At 39.1% G+C, this 27,426-nt stretch overlaps 1 protein-coding gene across 1 annotated transcript; it reads left to right on the plus strand.

Annotated features, from left to right (window-relative positions):
* Window positions 1-2,664: 2,664 nt before the first annotated feature.
* Window positions 2,665-26,720, plus strand: LOC131873940 (uncharacterized). Its single transcript, XM_059217121.1, has 2 exons — window positions 2,665-2,842; window positions 26,152-26,720. Exons 1-2 carry the CDS (start codon window positions 2,665-2,667, stop codon window positions 26,718-26,720), a joined length of 747 nt encoding a protein of 248 aa, XP_059073104.1.
* Window positions 26,721-27,426: the final 706 nt, after the last annotated feature.

Raw genomic sequence — 27,426 nt, forward strand, 5'->3', positions numbered from 1 at the left:
TCATGGCACACCTAGACTACAACAAAAATTTATCCTAATGACCTAAGTCTCGTCAGGGCTGCTATGGTTCAAAACAACTCTCAAAATCACATCTCCATCCATCCATCGTTGGCATCAAGAGATTCTTTTTCAAACACACTGGGGCATCTACCTTCCTAAACAAAAGCACTACTCTGCACATAATAGCGCTAATATTCTGACAACTGCACTAAATCCACTACCCAATAGTGCTAAACCAATAATAGCACTAAATCAATTATACAATAGCACCACATCAAAACAAAAGCACTACAAGCCATACTCACTAGCATTACAAGCACAACCATGCTAAAACAACTATACCATAGCGCTAGACTTGACAAAAGTGCTAAAACCACTATGCAAAAGCGCTATAGTGGCACAATAGCACTAAATAAATTGACAACAACACCAAAACACAATTTTAGCGCTATTGTTCTGACTCAACTTGGACACACTTAAAAACCTATCAAAAAGGCATGAAACTCAAAAATTCACATTCACATACCGCTGGTCCATAGTCATCTGGCTGTTGGAATTGATGAACTCGCTCTAGCCGATGATCTGCTATGGGAACCGACATCCTGACTGTTGCTTGCTCTTTCAAAAGGTCACTATCAAAGCTCTGGAATCAATATGGAGACAAATGTAAAAGAGCCTGTTTTCACCCCTTCCCCTCATAGATACTCTTTGTCGTAACCCTAATTTTACCTTGCTCACCACCGTGGTCCCCGTGAACTTCCTGTGCCTTCTATTTCTCCTTTTTATCTCTGATTTCTTCTATTTTTTCACCAGTATTGCTCAATTCTTCTCTTCTATCACCCCGCCAATTTTCATTCTTTTTCGAGAGATCACCCGATTTTTTGAAAAAAAATTCAGCCCATCTCTCGAGGGAACATGCCACCCATTAAATTAACATTTTATGGGGCATATTTCTTCACACCTATTTTTCTTTCTTTAAAACAACGCGATAAACCGCATCGTCTCAAAGAGGGGCAAATGTAGTCACATAAATCTATCCATTTTAATTAAATAAATATTTGCTATTTATTTGATTAAAAACCTAGTAGCCATCATTTAATTAAATTAATATTTAATTAATTCATCTTCAAACATTCTCCTATTAATTAAATAAATTATTTAATTTATTTTAATTCATTCATTAAACCAAATTCACAATCAATTAAATGAATAAATTTTATTTATTTCATTTAACCCCCTTTACTCTTTTAAATAAATTAAATAAAACATTTATTTAAATCATTAAAATCCCCCACTTGCATTCTCCTAAAAATGTAACTTGCAACCTGTTTGTTGAAATAAATGAATTTTATTTTAATAAAAATCATATTCTCCCTCAACCACCAAACCCACTTGCAATCCTAATCCCCTTCTAGATTCTTCTAACCCCTTCCTAATTATCCTAATCCATCCCCTAAATATTGTCACATTCCTAAGCAACTTGGAGTCACTTCTCAAAGACTCCAAAGTCTTTGAAAAGCATTAAATGCTTTATGTGTCCAACAAGCTAACCTCTAAAGTCTTCCAAACCACTAATGGCTCTTACATGACCATTAATGGCTCTTACATGACTATTTATGGTTAAATCCACTTGTACCCATGGTTAGGGACTTTGACCCCTAACTCAACCCTCATGTGACCCAAGTGTCTTCTCAAGCATTTATTGCTTTGACCATGGTTATCCTCACTAACTCTTGCACAAGAGTTTATGCATTGGATAAAGGCATTATTCTTTGAATAATGAACTTATTCACTCAACGTAACCTTAACCTTACCTCCCAGGTTAACCCTCATGTCATGTCAAGCATTTAATGCTTCTTCCCTCTCCTTTCAACCCATCTCATGTTGACACTTGTCATCCTAGGATTGGGTTGAAAGTCCTCACATAGATCATAAACCATTCAATCATTACCCTTGTTGAGATTACTCAATCTCAACCATCCATTGCTCTATTTTTCCTATAAATAGAGCTCACATTCCTCATTTATAAATCTTCAAGCATTTTAGCATTCTTAGCTATAATCCAGAAAACTTGCAAGCATTTATATTATAGCCATTTTTAGAGAGCATTTGCATATTAACTATTTTGTTTTAAAATCAACACTAGCTAATTAGGAAATCTCTTATTTTTAGCTCTTTTTCATTTGCATATCATTTTTAGATTAATCATCTTTTATCTTGAATCTCCATGAGGCATCCATAGTGCAAAAAGCTGCCGAGAGCTACACTAATTTGGAACTTGGAGAGGAGAGGAACAAGGGAGGAAGAGCTACAAGCATGGTAGAAGACATTTGGAGATGTCTTCTTGCATTCATTTTCATAGTTAAATGCTTTACTCTGTTTTTAGTGTCTCTCTTGGTATGCCTGCTTAGACTAGTTTTTGGTTGATTAACGCTAACATTTCTCTTGCTTTCTTGTGTTTTTTTGTGTTATACGACCACAAGTTTTAGTCTAACATTACCCCATTTCGCAGAGCATTAGGTGGAATACCAAACATCAAAATAATTGACAACTTACCACCGCCCTTGGATACCACACTGACACATATTATTGATACACCGCTCTACTGAAAATGTGGACATAACACATGATGACACTAACCCCAATTCAAAAATTCTATTTACCATGAATGTTGATACTCAAGAAGTGAACATTATCATGGACAAAAACAACACAGAGGTACATGATGATATTGTTGGCAGTGGAAACATTGTTGAGCAACCGACAGAAAATGTAGAGGTTGAAATGCTTACAGAGAAAACAAAGCACACAGAGAAACCTTTGGACAGTGGAATGAATACTGGTAGTTTAGATGCTGGCACTAAGAAACTAACAGAGACAGAGATACTGATAGCTGATAACATAGAGAAACCAACAGAGAAACTGACAGAGGCACAGGTACATGTTGAGATAGAAAATATGGTAATCACTGAGAAACCCAAACCACTACAGGTGGAAACACAAACTCAAATTGATCCACCGAAGGTTGATACAAGCAAATTGGTAACAAATATTGGAAGCATTGAAATAATAAAGGCAGTTGGTCAGACATCTGAATTCAAACCTACTAATGTGATAGAGGTACTTCTGGACTCAATTAAGATGATAACTTATTGTAATGCATTGGCCAACAAGGCAATTGATGATACAATACCTATTCTTAAGATGATTGCACCAAAATGCAATGTAGATAATGTAAAGGATTCTTTAGGACAGTTAGACACATTGTCTAAATTTATTGTTGGAAATGTAATAATAGTGGATAAGGTAAATGAGGATACATTCAAAGAGAAAATGGAAAAAGAAAAAGAAAAATTCTTTGAGGAGACAATAAATAAGTGCACTGAGCATATTAACACACTTCTACCAGCACAACAATTTTGGAGTATAAGGAACTGTATAGAGAAACATGCAAGCCACATCTGTTGACCCAGGACATTGAAAAAGAGATAACCAAAGTACAGAAAGAAATTGATGATATAGCTGATAACATCATTGGTTCATCTGAACCTATATCAGTTATTGAGCAAGACATAGTGGGATTTGAGGAAACGTTGGAGAAATTTGAGAAGGAAAAAGCAAGGATCAAGGCAAATGCTAGAGAGCTAAAGAATAAACTTAGTCCTAAACTGGATAACCTTATCTCTCTAAGAAATGAGATCTCTAAGACATTAATTCAAGGAGAAATATCACTGGAGGAGCATATGCATCATCTCACCGACATGATCCAATGAATTGAGGCAACCATGAATGATAGCAATAGAGTCATGTAGAGTTTAAACTTGGTTTTGGCTGATATATTTCAGATTGTAACCAACCGGTTACAAACTTTAAGGTGAAATTTTGCACTTGTTTGACAATTTTTGACAACCTTTGTCATTGATGTCAAAGGGGGAGTAGTGGACAGAGAAAAACAACTATTTAGAGAAGATCATCTACTTAGGGGGGGCACATCTTTTTGGTAAATTTTTGGACTTTATTTTTCGAAACAGTTTTTGGATTTTTCTCATGAGTGTTGCCATCAATGCCAAAGGGGGAGATTGTTGGAATTCTACACTCTAGTGAGAAATGATGGTGTTGTCATTGATGGAAACCTACCAGAAATCTACTGGAAACCTTTAGGAAACCACCCAACATTCACCTGGTAAACCACCGACAGGCACCAGCATCGGCAGACACTTCACCGACAGCAACAACAATGCGTAGCGACGCCCCAAACTACAGGAATAAACTTTGTTTATTGTATGTAATTGTAAATATCTTTTGTAAAGCCAACATGGCATATTGTAATAGACTCATATATGTATGAGATCTTGTAAATCATTTTGACAGAGGATGATATAGATATGGAATAGGAGATGAGATAGGAATGAGCGAATTATAAAGGCAGATCTTGTATAAGGTTTATGGTTATAGTATGAGCTTAAACCGGTACTAAAGCTGACATAGTTGATGCTGATTTGAAGCACTACATTGTATTGGATTTTCATAATCCATTTTGTAGATTGAGCAATGAGCTCTAGGTAGTTGGCCTTCCTGCATGTGCAGGCCCCTCATTGTAAGTAATATTTATTCATTGGCCACTGAGTGAATATTGTGGGTCACAAATCCCATTGAGGTTTTTCCCACACTAGGTTTCCTCATTAAACATCTTGTGTTATGGTGTCTTTTCTATGCTATCTTTATTGTTCCTATTTACTGCATTAATTCTTATTTACCAGTACATTATTTTGGAATGCAAAATACTTAATAAGGTTAAATGGGTAAGTGCACCAAGTTGTACCAAAAAGGTGCCACTTTTTATCTTTTCATAAAAATGCGTCATTGGCATGAAAAGGTCATCCAAACCTATGGGTTGGATGCCCAAGGCAAATCCAACCCAAAGGGTTGGTATTCTCCTAAGCAAACCATTTGGAGAGTGCCAAATATGGTGCTCACCAAATGCAAAATTTTAAATTTTCACATTTGGCGCAAACCATTTGGAGAGTGCCAAATATGGTGCTCACCAAATGCAAAATTTTAAATTTTCACATTTGGCGCTTGCCAAATGCAAAATTTTGAATTTTCACATTTGGTGCTCGCCAAATGTGAAAAGTCATTTTTTTTGCATTTGGTGAGTGCCAAATTTGGCACGCGCCAAATGTTTTGCATTGTCTAATGTGAAGGTTTTGTGAGTGTGTAGATTTTCCAATCTGGGCAGAAGTTATATCCACCCTCGAAGGAGAATATATATATAAAATATAACATTTAAGTATAGCTCTATAGGACTTATAATGTAGATTATAGTTTTTAGAGGATCATATAAAATTTCAGACTTAGTCAAATTTCAATAATCAACATGTTCTTAGTGGCATTCTTTAGCTATGTATCTCACTCTTTTTATCTTCCCCAAACTCTAGACCTATCTCTTTCCCTCTCTTGTCTCTCTCACTTCTCTATCCTTGACTCTCTCCCTCTCTCCTCTCTCTCACTCTCTTATTGTTTCTCTCCCCTCCCACTCCTTTCTCTTGGTCACTACCTATCCCTTTTATCCTCTCTCTCCCCATATCTAGGTTTGTCCCTCCCTCCCTATTCACCTCATTGCCTCTCACTCCCTATATTATTACCCACCTTTCTTTCCCCTTCTAGGTTTCTCACTTATCTAATTGTCCACCCTCTAGTTCTCTCCCTCCTTCTCCACCTTTCTCTCCCTTCTCCTTACCTCTATCTATTTATGCACTCTCTTCCTCTCTTCTCTCTCTCTCTCCAAACCTATCTATCTCCTCATTCTCTACGTCTCTCACCTCCTCCATGTCTACCTATCTATCCATCTCCTCTTACTCATCTCTTTGTTCTTCTATCTCTTCTATTATCCCTCCCTCCTCTCTCTAAGTCTCTACCTTCCTTTCTTCCTCTCTCCCTCTCTGTCTCCCTCTCCCACTCTCTCATCTTCTATCTTCCTCTCTTATTCCCTATCTTCATTGTCTAGGTCATTACCTCTCCATCCCACCCTCTCTCCCCTCTCTAGGTTTCTCCCTCCCTTCCTCTCCACCTATCTACCTTTGCATATAGGTCTTGTTACCCACCTCTCTTTATCCCCCTCTATCTATCTCACTATGTGGCCATCTAGGTCTCTCACATATCTATATGCCCCCTCTATAGTTCTCTTTGTCCCTCTCTACCTCTCTCTCCCTCCTCCTTAACCCTGTCCGTTTATGAAATCCCTCCTTTTCTCTCCTTCTCCCCTAGCCTCTTTATCTCCTCCTTTCATAGGTCTCTCCCTCCCTCCATGTCTACCTCTCCATCCATCCCCTCTTACTTCTCTCTTTGTTCTTCTATCTCTTCTCTTCTCCCTCCCTCCCCTTTCTAGGTCTCTCCCTTCATTTCTTCCCCTCTCCCTCTCTACCTCCCCATCCATACATACCCCCATATATATCTCACTTCCCCACTTTTTAATTCTCTTCCTCTTTTATTCTCTCTCTCTACATTCTAGGTCATCAACTCTCTCTCACCTCTCTAGGTTTATCACTTCCTTCTTCTCCACCTATCTACCTCTGCATCATGTCTCATTACTCACCTCTCTCTCTCCCCCTCTATCTATCTCATTCCTCTCTCCTATCATCTAGGTATGTCACCTCTCTTTCCCAATATAGTTCTCTCACCTATCTATTTGTCCCCTCTATCTCCCTCCCTCTTTACCCCTATTTATTTTTTAACTCTCTCCTCCTCTTCTATTTTTCCCCTCACTTCTCTATCTTCTCCTTCCCCAGGTCTTCTAGTCCCTCCATGTCTACCTCTCCCTCAATCCCCTCATACTCTTCTCTCTCTTTATTCTTTCATCTCTCCTCTTATTCCTCCCTCTCATTTATAGGCATCTTCATTCTTTTCTTCCCCTCTCCCTCTCTATCTCCCTCTCCCTCCTTATCCCCATATCTCTCTCCCTTCCCTACTAGTTCTTATTCTCTCTTTACCATCTACATCATCAACTTTCCATCACACCCTCTCTACCCCTCTCTAGGTTTCTCCCTCATTCCCTCTCCACCTCTCTACATCTCCATCCATATCTCATTACCAACCTCTCTTTATCCCCCTCCATCTATCTCAACCCCCTCTCTCTCATCCTATCTAGGTCTCTCATGCCTCTCTCCCCCTCTAGGTATCTTATATCTCTATATAACCCATCTAGGTGTGTGAATGAGCATGGTGGGTCATATGACCCCTTAGGAGACCATTACTATCTATATTAGGACACCATATGACTTCTTAGGACAACATATGGCATCATTACAAGTCATATGGTGTGCTAAGGGGTCATATGATGTCGTTGTGGGTCATATGGTGTCCTAAGGGGTCATATGGTGTTCTATGACCCCTTAGGATACCATATGATCGCTTAGAACACCATATGAGCCCTAACGACACCATATAGTGTCCTAAGGGGTCATATGGTGTCCTAAGGGGTCATATGGTTTCCTAAGGGGTCATTTGGTGTTTTATGACCCCTAAGGACATCATATGACCCCTTAGGACACCATATGACTCCTAATGACACCATATGACCCATAATGACACCATATAGTGTCCTAAGGGATCATATGGTGTTCTATGACCCCTTACGACACCATATGGTGTCATTAGGGGTCATATGTTGTCCTAAGGGGTCATATGGTGTCGTTAGGGGTCATATGTTGTCCTAAGGGGTCATATGGTGCCCCAATGGGTCATAGAATACCATATAATCGCTTAGGACACCACATGATCCCTAATGAGACCATATGACCCCTTAGGACACCATATGACCCCTAACGACACCATATTATGTCTTGAGGGGTCATATGCTATCACAAGTGGTCATTTCATGTACTAAGATGTTAAAAGGGGTCATATGGTCTCTTAGGGGGTCATAGAACACCATATGACCCCTCAAGTCACCATATGACCCCTTAGGAGATCATATGGTGTCGTTAGGGTTCATATGGTGTCCTAAGGGGTGATATGGTGTCTTAAGGGGTCATAAAACACCAAATGTCCCCTTAGGCCACCATACGACCCCTTAGGACACCATATGGTGTCATTAGGGCTCCTATGGTCTTCTAAGAGATCATATGGTATCCTAAGAGGTCATAGAACACCATATGACCCCTTAGGACTCCATATGACCCCTAACAACACCATATGGTGTCATTAGGGGTCATATGGTGTCCTAAGGGGTCATATGGTGTCGTTAGGGTTCATATGGTGTCCTAAGGGGTCATATGGTTCCCTAATGGGTCATAGAATATCATATGACCCCTTAGGACATCATATGATCCCTAACAATACCATATTACCCCTTAGGATACCATATGACCCCTAACGACACCATATATTGTGTCTTGAGGGGTCATATTGTGTCACAAGTAGTCATGTCATTTACTAGGCTATTAAAAGGGATCATATGGTATCCTAGTGAGTCATAGAACACCATATGACCCCTTAGGACATCATATGGCCCCTTAGGACATCATATGGTGTCATTAGGGGTCATATGGTGTCCTAAGGGGTCATATGGTATCGTTAGGGGTCATATAGTGTCCTAAGGGGTCATGTGGTATTCTATGACCCATTAGGATGCCATATGACCCCTTAGGACACCATATGACCCCTAACGACACCATATGGTGTTGTTAGGAGTCATATGGTGATGTTAGGGGTCATATGGTGTCATAAGAGGTCATAGAATACCATATGACCCCTTAGGAAACCATATGACCCTTTAGGACACCATATGACATGTCCTAAGGGGTCATATGGTGTCTCAAGGGGTCATAAAACACCATATGAACCCTAAGGGAACCATATGACCCCTTATGATACCATATGGTGTCATTAGGGGTCATATGATGTCCTAGGGGGTCATAGAACACTATATGACCCCTTAGGACACAATATGACCCCTAACGACACCATATGACCCCTCAAGACACCATATGGTGGTCTTAGGGGTCATATGGTGTCCTAAGGGGTCATAAAACACCTTATGACCCCTTAGACACCATATGACCCCTTAGGAAATCATATGACCCCTTAGGACACCATATGGTGACGTTAGGGGTTATATGGTGTCCTAAGGGATCATAGAATACCATATGACCCCTTAGGACACCATATGACATGTCATAAGGAGTCATATGGTATCTCAAGGGGTCACCCCTTAGGACACCATATGGTGTTGTTAGGGGTCATATTATGTCCTAAGGGGTCATAGAACACCATATGACCCCTTAGGACACAATATGACCCCTAACGACACCATATGACACATTAGGATACCATATGCTGGTCTTAGGGGTCATATGGTATCCCAAGGAGTCATAGAAAACCATATGACCCCTTATGACACCATATGACCCCTAACGATACCATATGGTGTCATTAGGGATCATATGGTGTCCTAAGGGGTCATATGGCATCCTAATGGGTCATAGAATACCATATGACCCGTTAGGACACCATATGACCCCTAAGACCACCATATGGTGTCCCGAGGTGTCATATGGTGTCATTGGGGATCATATGGTGTCGTTAGGGGTCATATTGTGTCCTAAGGGGTCATATGGTGTTCTATGACCCCTTAGGACACCATATGACCCCTAATGACACCATATGGTGTCCTAAGGGGTCATATGGTGTCCTAAGGGGTCATATGGTGTCCTTAGGGGTTATATGGTGTTCTATGACCCCTTGAGAAACCATATGACTCCTTAGGACATGTCATATGGTGTCCTAAGGGGTGATATGGTATTCTATGACCCCTTAGGACAACATATAACCCTAACGTCACCATATGGTGTCCTAAGGGGTCATAAGGTGTTATATGACCCCTTAGGACACCATATGACCCGTAAGACCACTATATGATGTCCTGAGGGGTCATATGGCATTGTTAGGGGTCATATGGTGTCGTTAGGGGTCATATTGTGTCCTAAGGTGTTCTATGACCCCTTAGGACACCGTATGACCCCTAACAACACCATATGGTGTCCTAAGGGGTCATATGGTGTTCTATGACCCCTTGAGACACCATATGACTCCTTAGGACATCTTATATGGTGTCCTAAGGGGTCATATGGTGTCCTAAGGGGTCATATGGTATTCTATGACCCCTTAGGACACCATATAACCCCTAACATCACCATATGGTGTTGTAAGGGGTCATATGATGTTCTATGACCCCTTAGGACACCATATGATCCCTAAAAACACCATATGGTGTCCTAAGGGGTCATATGGTTCCCTTAGGGTTCATATGGTGTTCTATGACCCCTTAAGACACCATATAACCCCTTAGGACATGTCATATGGTTTCCTAAGGGGTCATAGGGTATTCTATGACCCTTTAGGACACCATATGACCCCTAACGTCACCATATGGTGTCCTAAGGGGTCATATGATTTCCTAAGGGGTCATTTGGTGTCCTAAGGGGTCATATGGTATTCTATGACCTCTTAGGACAACAACATATGATCCCTAATGACAACATATGGTGTTCTCTAACCCCTTGGGACACCATATGAGCCCCAGGACACCATATGACCCCTAAAAATACCATATGGTGTCTTAAGGGGTCATATGGTGTTTTATGTCCCCTTAGGACAACATATGACCCCATACAACACCATATGACCCCTCATGACACCATATAGTGTCATGAGGGGTCATATGGTGTCTTAAGGGGTCATAGACCACCATATGACCCCTAACAACATCAGATGACCCCTTAGGACACAATATGGTATGGTTTGGGTTTAGATGGTGTCATAAGGGGTCATAGAACACCATATGACCCCTTAGGATATCATATAACCCCTAACAACATCATATGACCCCTTAGGACACCATACAATGTCCTTAGGGGTCATATGGTGTCCTAAGGGGTTAGATGGTGTGCTAAGGGGTCATAGAACACCATATAACCCATTAGGACACCGTATGATCCCTTAAGACACCATATGACTCCTAACAACACTGTATGGTGTTGTTAGGGCTAATTTGGTGTCCTAATGGGTCATAGAATACCATATGACCCCTTAGGACACCATATGACCCCTAACGACACCATATGACATGTCCTAAGGGGTCATATGGTGTCTTAAGTGGTCATAGAACACCATATGACCCCTAAGAACACCATATGACCCCTAAGGACACCATATGGTGTTTTTAGGGTCATATGGTGTCCTAAGGGGTCATGGAACACCATATGACCCCTTAGGACACCATATGGTGGTCTTAGGGGTCACATGGTATCCTAAGGGGTCATAGAACACCATATCACCCCTTATGACACCATATGACCGCTTAGGACACCATATGACCCCTAACGACACTATATGGTGTCCATAGTGTCGTTAGGGGTCATATGGTGTCCTAAGGGGTCATATGGCATCCTAATGGGTCATAGAATACCATATGACCTCTTAGGACACCATATGACCCCTAACAATACCATACGACCCCTTAGGACACTATATGACCCCTAATGACACAATATGTTGTCCTAAGGGGTCATATGTTGTCTTGAGAAGTCATATGGTGTTCTATGACCCCCTAGGGCACCATATGACCTCTTTTAACATCCTAGTACATGACATCAAGACACAACATAGCATCATTAGGGGTCATATGGTTTCCTAAGCGGTCATATGGTGTCGTTAGAGATCATATGGTGTCCTAAGGGGTTATATGGTATTCTATGACCTACTAGGACATAATATGACATCATATCACCCCTAATGACACCATATGGTGTCGTTAGGGGTCATATGGTGTTCTATGACCCTTAGGACACCATATGACCCCTAACGACACCATATGATGTCCCAAGGGGTCATCTAATGTTGTTAGGGGTCATATGGTGTTCTAAGATGTCATATGGTGTTCTATGACCCCTTAGGACACCATATGGTGTTGTGAGGGGTCATATGGTATTGTATGGGGTCATACGGTGTCCTAAGGGGACATAGAACACCATATGACCCCTTAGGACACCATATAGTCTTTTTAGGGGTCATATGGTGTCCTGGGGGCTCATATGATGTTCCAAGGGGTCATAGAACAACATATGGTCCCTTAGGACACAATATGTTGTCATTAGGGGTCATTTAGTGTCCTAAGGGGTCATAGAACACCATATGACCCCTTAGGACACCATATTGTGTCATCAGGGATTATATGGTGTTGTATGGGGTCATATGGTGTCTTAAGGGGTCATATAACACCATATGACCCCTTAGGACACCATATGACCCGTTAGGAAATCATATGACCCCTTAGAACTCCATATGGTGACGTTAGGGGTCATATGGTGTCCTAAGGGGTCATAGGACACCATTTGGTGTCGCTGGGGTCATATGGTGTCCTAAGGGGTTATAGAACACCATATGACCCCATAGGACACCATATAACCTCTATCGACACCATATGACCCCTTAGGACACTATATGGTGTCATTAGGGGTCATATGGTGTCCTAAGGGGCCATAGAATACCATATGCCCCCTTAGAACATCATATGACCCCTTAGGAAACCATATGATCCCTTTGGACACCATATGATGTTGTTAGGGGTAATAAGGTGTCCTAAATGGTCATATGGTATCGTAAGGGGTCATATGGTGTCTTAAGGGGTCATATGGTGTCTTGAGTATCAATATGATCACTACCATCAACCCTATCTACCCTATACAATGTTCCATCAATCTTGTAATCCATACCATAAACCTTTTATCCTACAACCTATTATCTAAATCCTCTATAGGGGAGGAAGAAAAAAGAGGGGAGAGGGAAGAATAAAGAGAAAGAGATATCTACGAAGAAAGGGAGAGGTGGGTAGGGAGTGGCTGAGAGACCTAGAGAGGGAAGAGTAGATAGGTGAGGGAGAGAGAATAAAATAAGAGAGATAAGTGCACAAAGAGAGAAAGAGGGGTAAGGAGGTAAAAATGAAAGAATTAGAGAGGAGAGAGATATAGAAGTGAGAGATCTAGAGCCTAGAAAGAGAGAGGTGAGAGACCTAGGGTGGAAAGATAGAGGTGAAGGAGATACAGGGGGATTAAGAGACAAAGAGGGAGATGTAGATATGTAAAGATGGAGGGAAGGAGAAAAATATATATGGAAAGATAGGTTAGGAGGGAGAGGTATTCATTAAGAGAATAGAGAGAGAGTGGAGAGAAACAATAAAAAGATAAGAGAGATGGAGGGAGGGAAGGATAGATATGAAGATAAGGAGGGAAGGTGAGAGAGAGAGGGAGAGAGTATAGGAGAGACCTAGAGAGGGGATAAATAGAGAGATGAGATATGTAAAGCATGAGAGAGAGATTAAATACCTAGATGGGAGAGATAAAGGAGAGATAGCTAGGGGCTTAAAGATAGGTTCCTAATGAGACATTAATGGATAAGTATAGAGGTGGAGAGGGAATGAGGGAGAAACCTATAAATTTGAGAGAGGGAGGTAGAGAGAGTAGGAGGGAGAGGTGACAACCTAGACAATGGAGAGAGGGAATATATAGAAGAGAAAAGAGATGACTAAGAGGGGATGGATGGAGAGGTAGACAAGGAGGGATTCAAAGACCTAAGGAATGAGGAGATATATAGGTTTGGAGAGAGAGAATAGAGGTTGAGAGTTCATAAATGGATAGGGGTAAGGGGGAGAGAGAGAAATATGGAGATGGGGGGAGAGAACTAGAGGGTGGATAATTAATTAGGTGAGGTACCTAGAGGGGGAGAGAGAGATGGGTAATAATATAGGGAGGGAGAGGTGCTGAGGTGAAGAGGGAGGGAGGAAGAAACCTAGATATGGGGAGAGAGAAGATATAAGGGATAGGTAGTGACCAAGAGAATGGAAAGGGAGGAGAGTGAAATAATAAGAGAATGAGAGAGAAGAGACAAGGAGGGAGTCAAGGATAGTGTAGCGTCCTAAAATTGTGACACTTGCAATTTTGACTGCATTTCGGTCTTCACGATGGTGACGCAACACGCAACCTGAATGGAGACCCCGAAACCTATTTATGACACCAAAAACTGCATTTTCTTGCACCCTGGCCTGAACCTCCTTTGCACCCTGTTGTCCCGGGAGGTGGGACCAAAGCGCCCAGCGCCCTGGTCCCTGACCCTATTTTGGGCCCGATCTCCTTTGGGACTTCGGGTCTTTTTGTTTGCAATTTGGAAAATGAACTTTCCTGGTCGGCCTAAGGTCAGGGAAATCAGTCTATTAACCCTAATTGACAAGTATATAAACTACATTTTCTCTCCCATTTTGGGTAGATGAAAAAAGAAGGACATATGTGTACAAGCGTGGAAACTATACTCAAACATTCAAGCATTCAAGCATTCCTTCTAAGTCTCCATTCAAGGCTAAGTGTTGCATTCAAGACAAGGATTCAACCATTGAAGAGGAGATCACAACATACAACATACAACAAACAACAACATCTATACCTTCGCACATAAGGATACAAACATCCTTACAACAAGGTATTAGTACTTGTTTTACATTACAATCATTTACATTTACAACATTTCTCATTACTTGGTTAATTCCAAAACCGGGGTTTGACCTAAAGGCAAACCCCTAATCCCTAACCCCCCATTCTTCTTCGCTTTTCTGTGTGTAGGTTGCAGGTACGCGGCTGAAATTGAAGATCTGGAATCCTTGTGCAGAGACGAATAGATCCCCCTTCGTTTCGCGGATTTTTCGGAGGACCGTGGCGCTTGGGCGCCATCGTCCCGACAACTTTCGCTCAAATTTGTAGGACAGTGCCGTATCGACATTTTACTGCTAATTCCAGGTCTGCAGCTTCATCCTATATCCCTATCTCAGTTTATAAGCGAATCTTTCTCACTTTCTATGCATTCCTAGCTTAATCATTCTATCAACATTCTTTACAAAAAAGGGTAGCCTTGCTATCTTAACCCTTGAAACGCATTTAGCATCCAATCTTGCCTTGTGTGGGATTGGATCTTGTAGGTTTCAACCCCTCTTTTGAATGTAAAGTATCTCCCTTAAGTGAAAACCATCAACCCTAGGGACCTCCCTTCTCTCTTCCGGGCAACTAGGGTTCGATCGTGATTTTCCGCTTTACATTTTGGTGAACTCGACGTGAACATCCTTTCTGATTTTTCATGGTTAGATCTGAAAATTGGATTCCTTGATTGCATTTCCATGTTTGATCTTTTACAAATTTTAGAGGTTAATTGCATAAAAACCCTAAATTTTCTTTTTGAAAATTGAACTTGTGAAATATTTAATTGTTAATGCTTGTTTCAGATCTGCCCTTCTATTACAAATTATCAATTCATATTTGTGCTTTAATTTTGAAAATTAAGTGGTTAAGTGTCAAAACCCTAATTTTTGAAACCTTCTTGATTCAACCTTTGTCCGACAATTTCACTGATCAAAACATTTCCAAATCAGCTGTAACTTTGGATTCCGCAATAAAATCACAATATCTTTCATCCCTGAAAATTTGGAAAAAAGTTGCGAGGACCATGTGCACTCCGAGTGCCATCGTCCCCGACATTTTTTCTGAAATTTCGGGAGCAAGATCTTACTGTATTTTCCTACTAAAATCTAGAATTTTGGCTGATTTTATCAATTATAACACTTTCAAAATTACAGTCAAAGTTGGTCTTGTGATTGCTTGGTTTAAGGCTTCTAATCATTGAAATTGAAATTTTGTGTCAAAATTGTGTTCTTACTGTCCTAAATCGGAAAAGTGTGTTTGCATTCATTCAAAATTTCAGTGCTTTATTCAAATTTTTGCAATTTGTGACTTTTGAAATTAAGTGCTTAATTACAACAACTTTAATTTCCGCTTTCAAAATTGAATTTTGCGTGAAATTGAGTCAATTTTTAAATTTCAAAATTTGCATTGCTCTTGACATTCCCTCTAAAATCATAAAATTCAAAATTTCAGTTTCCCTCTCTTTTTCAAAATTCAAATTTTTGCATTTTTCGACAATCTGGGTAGGGTTCAATTTTGAGATTGTAACTTTAATTTGGCCTATCTACAGATTGTAAAATCACTCAATTTTTTCAGATTAGCTCTAAAATCATCATAAATTTCATCCCTGCAAATTTCGAAAAAAATTGCAAGGACCGTGTGCACTCCGAGCGCCACAGTCCCGAACATTTTTTCCGAAATTTCGGGAGATTGTCTTGATTGCATTTAACAGCTTAAATCTAGAAGATTGGTTGATTTTACTGAAAATTGCTACCTCTGAAATCAAAATTTTCTCTCTCTCTCTAGTGCATGAGTTTTACAACAATAAGCCCTACTTACACTATTCCCATTAGACGAAGCCTTAGAATTAAGTCTTTCCAAGGTTTAATTACTGAGGAGATGGAACCTAATTTGAATAGCCTTTTTAACGAGGACATGGGTAATTCCTCTAATCCTCCTAATGATGAAGAAGCTCTCCATGAGGTTTCTATAGAACAACTTTCGAAATTGGATAACCAATTTGACGATTTTCGACAATAGATGTCTCAAGAATACCCTGATAGTCAAGCTCTTCCTTTAATTGAGGGTCTAAAACATATGCTTCAAAGTGATAAGAATGGAATTGATATTTTGCGTGGTATTGCACATATCGTGGATTCGAATGTGATGCCTATGAAGAGTTGTGCCGAAACTTTAGGTTATACACAACCTTCCACTCAAGTTAATCATTCTGTTCCTCTGACAACTTCTATTGCTAGCATACCTACCTTTACATCAAACATAATGACTACTTCTATACAAGACATTCCCCCTGTGATCACCAGTCATGGGGGCAATCCTTCCTCTTCAATTAACCCTATTCCTTCATTCAATCCAACTTCTTCATTCATCCCTTCAATGAGTGTTCCTATTACATCTCCGCAAATGAACATGACGCAAGGGGGCAATTCATTTAACCATTCTATTCCTCCTTGTAGTGTTCCTCCTGTCCAATCATCTCCTATGACTAATTATCATAGAGTCCCACCACCTTACTCTTTACCTTCTTTCAATAACATAACACCTCCATCTCAATCTAACACATCTAATATGAACTCTTCGACTGAAGCGACCATTAACAATCTTGCACAAACTGTCTCTTCTTTACAGCAACAAATTGCCTCTATGAATCAATCTAAGTTTAGTGTGCCCACATTTGATGTTGCGAGCCCACTTTCTCTTGACATTGTTCGAGCTATCCCTCCTAAACATGTTGAAATCCCGCATTTGGAGCTTTATAATGGTAAAGGTGATCCTCTAACACATGTTAAGACTTTTCAAACAATTTGTACTGATTTTGCTTATGACCAAAGGTTGCTTGCAAAACTGTTTACTAGAACATTAAGAGACAAAGCCCTACAATGGTATTGCTCGTTGCCTTCTTATTCTATTACTTCTTTTGAACAACTTGCAAATGCTTTCATTCAACAATTTCAAAACAATATAAGTCCTAAAGTTACTTTGATTGATTTAATGCATTGTAAACAAGGTGTTAAAGAAAAAGTGACTGATTTCATTGGTAGATATAAGCATTTGTATGCTCAAATTTCTTTTCCAGTGCCTGACAATGATATTCAAAGAATCTTTATTTCTAATTTACAAAAAGATATTCGAGACAAACTTCTGTTTTCTGAGTTTACTTCTTTCCAACAGTTGTGTGCAACTCTTCACAATTATCAACTGACTGTGAGTCAAATGGAACAATCACATCCTATGGCTCCGAGTGATAAGGGTGATAGTAGTCAACAACCATTTGGGAAGTTTAAACCGAACAGAGATTCCATCAAATTCAATGAAAACATCATCAACAACAATGTGAATGCAGCATCAGGTGTGCCTCCTATTTTTAAGTTTTTCAAGAAAGAAAGAAAGTATACTCCTTTGAATGAATCATTGCATAGTATTATGAATAAGTTATTGGAACAAAATGTGCTTACTCTTCCTCCTATAAGGCAAATTGATCCTGCAAAGATTACTTCACCTTATTTTGATAACAAAGCTTTTTGTCAATTTCATCGTCAGCCTGGGCATGATACTGAAAAATGTTTTTCTTTAAAGGGTAAAATTCAAGATTTGATTGATAATAATACTATTTCTGTTTCTGGAGTGAATGATAAAGGCAACACATCTGTAGCTCCTCCTAACCAAAATCTTCAGATTTTTACTGATCCATTACCTTCCCATACCTCTAATGCGATTGAGGCTAATGATTCCTCTCTCTCATCTGATGGTCTTATGTCTATGACTCCAAATGTGATTAACTTTGTAGAGCAGCAAGAAAACCCTAAAGAACCTTCCATCACATTTGATTCTAGTGAAACCATTAGAGCACCTGAGGGTCCTTTATACATAGTTGCAAAAGTCAAGAATACACCTTGCCATGGAGTGCTTATTGATCCTTCGTGCATGGTTAATGTTATTACTGAAGAATTTCTTTTTACTTTGCAATTGAATCAAGTGATCTATGAAAAAACAGATGTGGTTGTGAAATTATTTGATGCATTTTCTTCTCCTACAATTGGTTCTATTACATTACCTATTAAGGTCCATAACAAATCCCTTGATGTGAACTTTGCTATTATTCCTTCATCCGAACAATTTCGTGTGAAGCTTGGCTATCCTTGGCTATCTTCCATGAAAGCTATTGCTTCTCCTATTCATAAGTGTTTGAAATTTCCCCATAATGGTGAAGTTGTTACTATCAATCATAGTCTCTTTAAACCAGCTGAAAGAACTTCTAGTGTTCCTATTGATTATTTTTGGCCTAAACAATTCCAATCCCTTCCTCCGTGAAGTGATCATCTTTTCAAATCTTATCAAAAGTGGAAAACAGATATGATCCTATCTCTAAGTGAACCTAGAACACCTAAACTTGACATTCCTATCGTTCTTGAGAAGGAAGTTCTCCCTTTGAAAGATAAAACTAATGTCTTTCCTCAAGAAGATTCCCAACCCATTCCTATGGATGTGACTATGTCTATGCCTAATAAACTTCCTAAAAGTAGACCTATACCTCCTCGTTATGATGGACTTGGTCTTCTTCCTAAACCAAAAATTCCTCCTTTATATGGAGCAGTTCCTCCTCCTTCCTTTTACAGAGAAAAGAGACCTTCCTCTTCTCCTATTATCCAGCCGAAGAGACCACAACCTAAACACCCAAGTGATAAGGATGAGAACATTCCTCCTCCTCAATATTCTCCACTTCCTACTAAGACTAGACAAAATCGTTCTGCACGTGAACGCCGACGAAAGCGTCATCTTAGAGCTCAAGCAGCTGCTTCTCAAACTTTGCAATCTCCAAAGACACCTTCAACAAGCATTATTCCATTTTCTCCTCAGCCAGAAATTGAGCCTAAATCTCCTAAACATAAGATGCATGATGGTCTTGATCTTGTGCGAGTTGAAGATCCTATTTTTATAAATCTTGATGATGATATAGATGAAAATGTTATTCATGATGAACATGTTACTTCTCTTGCTTCTGATAGTGAATATGAACTTGTTGATATTGATAACCATTTATCTAATGAATTTTCTAAAGCACTTATCCTAGCTCCTAGACAAGAACAACGTGGCTCGGGACATGAACATAGCCCTTTTTTGGATCTTATGATAGCTCCATCTGCTGTGTTGGATGTTCCTCCTCTAGCGTGTTCCCTACCTTCCCGAAACATTGATCAGCAAGATCGGGGGGTAGATGACGTGCTAGACTAGTTACATTAGCATAGCAGATTCTCTCCTCCTCTCTTTTGTTACTTCTTCTATGTGTTATTCTCATTCTTCTATTTGTTGTCCTTAGTGTTGTCTACTTGAGGACGATGCAAAGCATTGAGATCTCTTTTGGTCTCTCTCATGTTGACTCAAAAGACACATGTGTTCCCTTCTTCTAGGTGACCTTCCTTGATTGGGGAATGAAGAACAATTATGCATACATACATATGATATATATACATGACTTATCATACAGCATACTGACCCCGAGGAAAGCAAATTCACCTCATGCTTTGTGTTTTGTGTCTATTATCCTTGGGTTTTTCTCACACTTGGGGGCTAAATCTTTGTGATAATGTGCTCCTTTCCCTTTTCATTTCTTATGTGTATCACTACGTTAAAGCAATCACCCCCATTGAGGCGTGTGTGATTGCTTTAACATAGTGGGGCATACACCCTGTCTATCCTTTCAAGATACTTGAAAATTTCTTGGTGAACTTAGCTTTGCCTTGAAAATTTTTTGGTATTTCTTTTGCATGACTCATAGTGAGGGAACCTTACTACTGACAGTCATGGTTCTCCCTCGTGATCTTCCCTTTTACTTTTTCAATCGAAGTTGTAAGATCCTTAGTCCACTGGGGGCTTGGTGTATCTTGCCTCCTTGACGTGGTGAAAGTCTTTCAATGTTGTTTCCTTGTACTTTACTAGAAGTATGAGCATACATACTCCCGCTAAAGTGGGGGCTAAATGTAGCGTCCTAAAATTGTGACACTTGCAATTTCGACTGCATTTCGGTCTTCACGATGGCAACGCAACACGCAACATGAATGGAGACCCCGAAACCTATTTATGACACCAAAAACTGCATTTTCTTGCACCCTGGCCTGAACCTCCTTTGCACCCTGCTGTCCCGGGAGGTGGGACCAAGGCGCCCAGCGCCCTGGTCCCTGGCCCTATTTTGGGCCCGGTCTCCTTTGGGACTTCGGGTCTTTTTGTTTGCAATTTGGAAAATAAACTTTCCTGGTCGGCCTAAGGTCAGGGAAATCAGTCTATTAACCCTAATTGACAAGTATATAAACTACATTTTCTCTCCCATTTTGGGTAGATGAAAAAAGAAGGACATATGTGTACAAGCGTGGAAACTATACTCAAACATTCAAGCATTCAAGCATTCAAGCATTCCTTCTAAGTCTCCATTCAAGGCTAAGTGTTGCATTCAAGACAAGGATTCAACCATTGAAGAGGAGATCACAACATACAACATACAACAAACAACAACATCTATACCTTCGCACATAAGGATACAAACATCCTTACAACAAGGTATTAGTACTTGTTTTACATTACAATCATTTACATTTACAGCATTTCTCATTACTTGGTTAATTCCAAAACCGGGGTTTGACCTAAAGGCAAACCCCTAATCCCTAACCCCCCAATCGTCTTCGCTTTTCTGTGTGTAGGTTGCAGGTACGCGACTGAAATTGAAGATCTGGAATCCTTGTGCAGAGATGAACAGATCCCCCTTCGTTTCGCGGATTTTTCGGAGGACCGTGGTGCTTGGGCGCCATCGTCCCGGCAAATTTCGCTCAAATTTGTAGGACAGTGCCGTATCGACATTTTACTGCTAATTCCAGGTCCGCAGCTTCATCCTATATCCCTATCTCAGTTTATAAGCAAATCTTTCTCACTTTCTATGCATTCCTAGCTTAATCATTCTATCAACATTCTTTACAAAAGAGGGTAGCCTTGCTGTCTTAACCCTTGAAATGCATTTAGCATCCAATCTTGCCTTGTGTGGGATTGGATCTTGTAGGTTTCAACCCCTCTTTTGAATGTAAAGTATCTCCCTTAAGTGAAAACCATCAACCCTAGGGACCTCCCTTCTCTCTCCTCGGAGTTGGAAGAGGGGAGAGCAACTAGGGTTCGATCGCGATTTTCCGCTTTACAGATAGATATGGGGTTAAGGAAGGAATGAAAGGTAGATAAGTTGGGTTTACCTAGAGAGGGGAGAGAGAAGTGAGAGAGACAAGAGAGGGATAGAGATAGGTCTAGAGTTTGGGGACGATAAAGAGAGTGAGATACATAGCTGAAGAATGCTAATAGGAGCATGTTGATTACTGAAATTTGACTAAGTTTGAAATTTTATATGATCCTTTTAAAACTAGAATCTACATTATAAGTCCTATAGAGTTGAAACCACTCTCAAACATCCTGCCAATATATAAATGAAATATAACTTAAAGTATAAGAAAGAAAAAAAAGACATATTGAAATGTGACTTATACTTAAATGTTATATTTCATGTATATATTCTTCTTTGAGGGTGGATATAAACTATGCCCAGATTGGAAAATCTACACACTCACAAAACATTCACTTTGGACAATGTAAAAAATTTGGCGCACACCAAATTTGGTGCTCGCCAAATGCAAAAATTGACTTTTCACATTTGGCGAGCACCAAATTTGGCGCGCGCCAAATGTGAAAATTCAAAATTTTGCATTTGGCAAGCGCCATATTTAGTTCTCTCCAAATGGTTTGGATTGGAAACCACCAACCCTTTGGGTTGGATTTTACTTGGGCAAAGGGTTGGATGACCATTTCAGGCCTGAGACGTGTTTTTATTAGAAGATTAAAAAATTTCACATATTTTTGGCCGTGGTCTCCATTAGGTTTGCACGTGTTTCAATGAAGCTAAAAAAAACACCATAGAAACCTCAATCTCTCTCTTAGCTATCCAAGCATGTAATTTTTTTCGCATTTTGATTTTGCTAAGGCTTTCATCTATAATTTCTTTTGTTAGTGTGTCCATTTTTTGTCAAAAACCCACATGCACTATTTTGGGTATAGTTTTTTACACGTTCATCAGATTTTTAAGAAACTTATATTTTTAGAAACTAGACTCCATTCTACACAATTTTAAAAAAAAGTTTTGATTTTTTATTAGTTATCAAAGATTTTAGGGGGGAGCACACTCAAATTTCTGTTTTTCAGGATGTGTCCACTTCAAAAATTAGTAAAAAATCATATACTTGTTAAAAAATTAGATGAAAAATCTGGCATAAACTACAAGGTGTTAACTAATTTCTCACCAAAGCGATTTTAAAAATTCAAAAAAAAAGTTAACATTTTAGGGGAGCCACAACATACACTATGTTATATTTTTTCCATATAAACAGGACCACTTTTTGTGGCCCCCCTTTTTGAAGCCCTTAATCTCCACCATTTAAAAAAAAAAATAGTAGTTTAGAAAGTAGACTCGAATAACTCTGACTCTTGTTCTTATTGCATCTTCAAATTTGGAGTGTAACTATCTTCAATTTGTTGTTGAAGTTCAGATTTTGCTGATTTCAGAACAAAGTGGCATCTTAAGACCCCCTTTTGGTACCATAACTTGGTGCACATACCCAAATATTTTGTAAACCGGTTAGATATTGATTCACCCCCCCCCTCTTGGTATCTTTGGGACTATCATTAATCCTAATAGATATTCCTTTGGCTCAAAAGTCACGATATTTGCAAGCTCAAGGTGTTATTATTCAGGTTTGGGGAGATAATGTTAACCTTTCAAAATTGCACAAGAAATTAGTTGAGTTATGGGTTGGAATTGTGTTTTTTCAAGTCATGTCAGTGTATTATTTCATTGTTTTATTTGATTCGCCTGATTCTAGGGCTATGGTTTTGGATTCTCCTTTCTTTTTGTCTGGTACAAACTTGATTTTCGTTGAGCCCTAGAAACCCTTTTATGTTCCTACTTGGGAAAACCCTAAACAAATTCCTGTTTGGTTTTGTTTACCCCAATTACCATTTGAATTTGTTGAAGCAGATATTTTAAAATAGATTGGGGATTATTTTGGTAAGTTTATTACTTCTCACTCATGCTTTGAGGAAAATTATTTTGTGGTTAAGATATGTGTGTTGGTCATGCCATCTGATATATTTCCCAGAAATTTCAACATTAAATCTATGAAAGTAATTTGGCATCAGACTATTGTTAAAGATTTAAAGTCTTTTGTTAAAGATTCTGTTACTATGGATGCGCCCTTATTTTTAAATCTTAAAGGAAATCTTACTTCTAATCCCCTGAAAGTGAAATCTAATGGTACAAATTTTAGAGGAAGACTTTTAGAATCCTTGTCATGGTAGGAAATGCAAGTTATTATGGCTCAGAATGGAATTCCTTCCTCTAGGAATAATGCTACTACTATCTCGAATGGTCTGCATTCAGTTGGCTATGATCAACAGCTCGTTAGAGATGTTAACTTGAATCCTCCTCCTCTGGGTAAGTGAGGTGTGGAAGCTAGTAAAAAGGATTTGTCTTCTTTCGGTAAGGTATTTATTGGTTCAAATGGTGATACATCTGTCCATATTCCTCTTATTACTCCCGATGATCAATTGATTAAGGAAGTTCAAAACCTAGTAGATAAGAATCAGGTGAAGTTAGATGATTTCACTACGGATAAAGTGGTTAATTCTATTGATAATGATTTGGCTTCCATTCATAAGGATTTGATCATTCTACCATCCGCTAATCCTTTTGAGATTATTTTAAACAATTTGGAGTTGGATAAAGAGAATGTTATCCTTTATGAGTTACCCATTGTCTAGTCTCTATTGTCTCTGGTTTCTCCCTTTGTATCCCCCTCTAAAAGGGGCCGTAAGCCCAAGCATGTGAAAATCCAACAAGAAATTGATGTTGGGATTCAGTCCACGCTCATCTCTCCTTCTACTTCGATAAAAGAGCATAAATTAGGGGTGTTGAGTAAGGATAAAACTAAAATCATTTCTCCCCCTGGCTCTTCTGGTAAAAATCTCCTGAACTCTCTGGTTCTAACTAAAGATGGTAAGCTTTCTTCTCCTAGTTCAGTTTCTTTGAAACAAAAGAAGTCTCTTGAATTGCTTATGGATGGGAAGTCTTCCCCTCCTGGGTCCTCTACTTCGAAGTAGCATAAATCTTTGGAGTGGTTAGTTGATGGGGAGAAGTTGCACTCTTTGTCAATCCCTTCTCTTGGGTCATTTACTAAACGTAAGAAGAGGACTTTAATTATCCCTCCTATTACTAGGTGTACTACTGTAAAGAAAAGTTTGCAGAAAATATTCATTGAGTAAAAGATTTCTCAAAAACAAGGAAAGAGGGGAGCCTTGAAACCTCCCCTCGAAGCCAATGAGGATCATATCCTAGAATGTTAAGGGCTTGAATGCCCCTAACAAGAGGCGCTTGATTAAGTCTCAATTGGACTTAATGAAGTGTGAGATTATGATGATTCAAGAAACTAAATTAGATTCTGCTTCTATGGAGTTTCTTTTCTCCTCTTGGAAACTTTGGAAATTTGTTTATGTTCCCGTTGTAGGGGCTTCAGGCGGCCTTGCTGTTCTTTGGAAGGATTTTGTGTAGAATTGACCATTGTTGCTTCATCCTTTCACTAGATGTTGGTTTTGGTAAAAAGAAGAACTTAAAATTTAAAGTTTTGGTTGTTTAATGTCTATGGGCCTATGGGTATCTTGGAAAAAAGAACTGTGTGGTGGGATATTTTGTCAATTTCCTCTCCTCTTAAAAACTATATGTTGGTTCTTGGTGGTGATTTTAATGCGATCTTGGATTTAGGAGAAAAGACTGGTGGCATTCTGCCAAATAGGAGGGTAATGTCTGATTTTGGTTCTTTCATTCATGGTATGGGTTTAGTTGACTATAAAAATCAGAATGGGCCCTTCACTTGGACAAATATGCAAAGGGATTTTTCTCAGGTTGCAGAATGGTTGGACCGCTTTCTTGTGTCGCAAAATTGGTTTGATTCTCCTGAGGAATTCTTTTCTTTAGTATTACACAATGTTGGGTCTATTCATTTCCCTATTTCTTTCAACATTTTGGAGGATAGAGCACCACATAAAATTCCTTTTAAATTCAAACCTATGTGGTTGAGAGATACCTCTTTTTTACCATTGTTAAAGGATTGGTGGTTGTCTGCTCCTTTTTTTCTTGGTTCACTTATGTTCCAATTTGTTAAAAAATTGTCTTTTTTGAAATCAAAGATTTGAGCTTGGAATATTTCTCATTTTAAAAATATATTTCATGAGAAGGCTAGGATCAAGAATGAGATTGAATGTCTTAATGAGTTTGTTTTATGTAATGGTATGGATTCTACTTCTTATGATCACTTAAAGGATTTTAAATCTCAGTTAGAGGAGGTTTTAGCTAGGGAGGAATGTTATTGGAGACAAAAGTCTTGGGATTTGTGGCTTTCTGAGGGTGATATAAACACTAAATTTTTTCATGCCACCACTAAAGTCAAAAGGAAAAGAAATAGAATATCTAGTATCCAAGATGAAAATGGTACTCTTCTGATGGATGAGGAGGCTATTGCTAGTGAGGCTACTAAGTTTTTTTAAAAACTTCTCTCAGCTGAACCTATTTGCCCAAATAGTTCTTTTGTTGATGTTGTTCCTTCTCTGGTGTCTTTTGATGATAATAAAATGCTTATGTCTCCCTTCATGGTCACTAAAGTCAAGCAGGTTATCTTTTCTATGGGGCCGGATAAGGCTCCTGGTCCAAATGGGTATACGACCCTCTTTTTCCAAAAAAGTTGGGATTTTTTAGGTAATGATATTGTGTCTACTCTTGAGGAGTCCAGGAGAAATCGGTCTATTCTTAAAGAAATGAATACTACTTTGATAGCTATTATTTCAAAAGTAGATAACCCTGCATCCTTTGTAGATTTCTGGCCAATTTCTCTTTGCAATACTTTGTACAAAATTTTTACTAAGGCAATTTCTATTCGTTTGGCTAAGATCATTATAGCTGAACAAGGGGGCTTTGTTCCAGGTAAAGAGACATTGAATGGGGAAATTTCTTCCCATGAGGTCCTTTATTCTATTGTATCACAGAAACTTCTAGCTATGATGCTCAAGTTGGACATGATGAAAGCATATGATAGGGTTGATTGGGGGTCTTTGTGTGCAATTTTAGCATAATTGGGATTTGCGAGGTCCTAGATTAAATGAATATATTCTTGTATTTCCTTTGCTAGGTTTTCGGTTTTGGTAAATGGGTTTCTTCTCTTCTTCTCAGGGTTTGAGACAAGGTGACCCCCTTTCTCCTTTTTTGTTTATTCTTCTGGCTGAAGCCTTTAGCTGGGCTATTAGATGAGCTTAGATGTCTAGGTTGTGGAAAGTGATTCATGTTGAAGGCATCTCTGATGCCATCTCTCATTGCTTGTTTGCAGATGATACATTCTTGTCTGGATATTCTTCTATGGCGGAGGCTAAAGTTATAATTAAGATTATTTTAGATTATTCTATTTTTTGGGACAAAAAGTTAATAGTTCCAAATCAAAGATTTTTTTCCTGAATACCACGATGTTGGTCCAATAGAAATTGACATCTTTTTGGGGATATCGAGTTGGCACCTTTCCTTGCAAATATTTAGGAGTTCCTTTTTTTGTTGGATCAGGCAAACACCAATTTCAGAATAAAGTGATCTCTTCGGTTTTAGCTAGGATTCTTTCTTGGAATCAGAGATGGCTTACTTTGGCTGGTAAAATTACATTGATTAATTCTATTTTAAATGCGGTCCCAATTTATCTTATGTCTGTCCTCACAACCCCTAAGGGAGTTATAGTAGAATTGTAATTTGTTCTTAGATCTTTCTTATGGAATAACAATAAAGATGGTAAGGAAA

This window comes from Cryptomeria japonica, chromosome 3 (genome assembly GCF_030272615.1).
Source record: "Cryptomeria japonica chromosome 3, Sugi_1.0, whole genome shotgun sequence".
Classification (NCBI taxonomy): domain Eukaryota; kingdom Viridiplantae; phylum Streptophyta; class Pinopsida; order Cupressales; family Cupressaceae; genus Cryptomeria; species Cryptomeria japonica.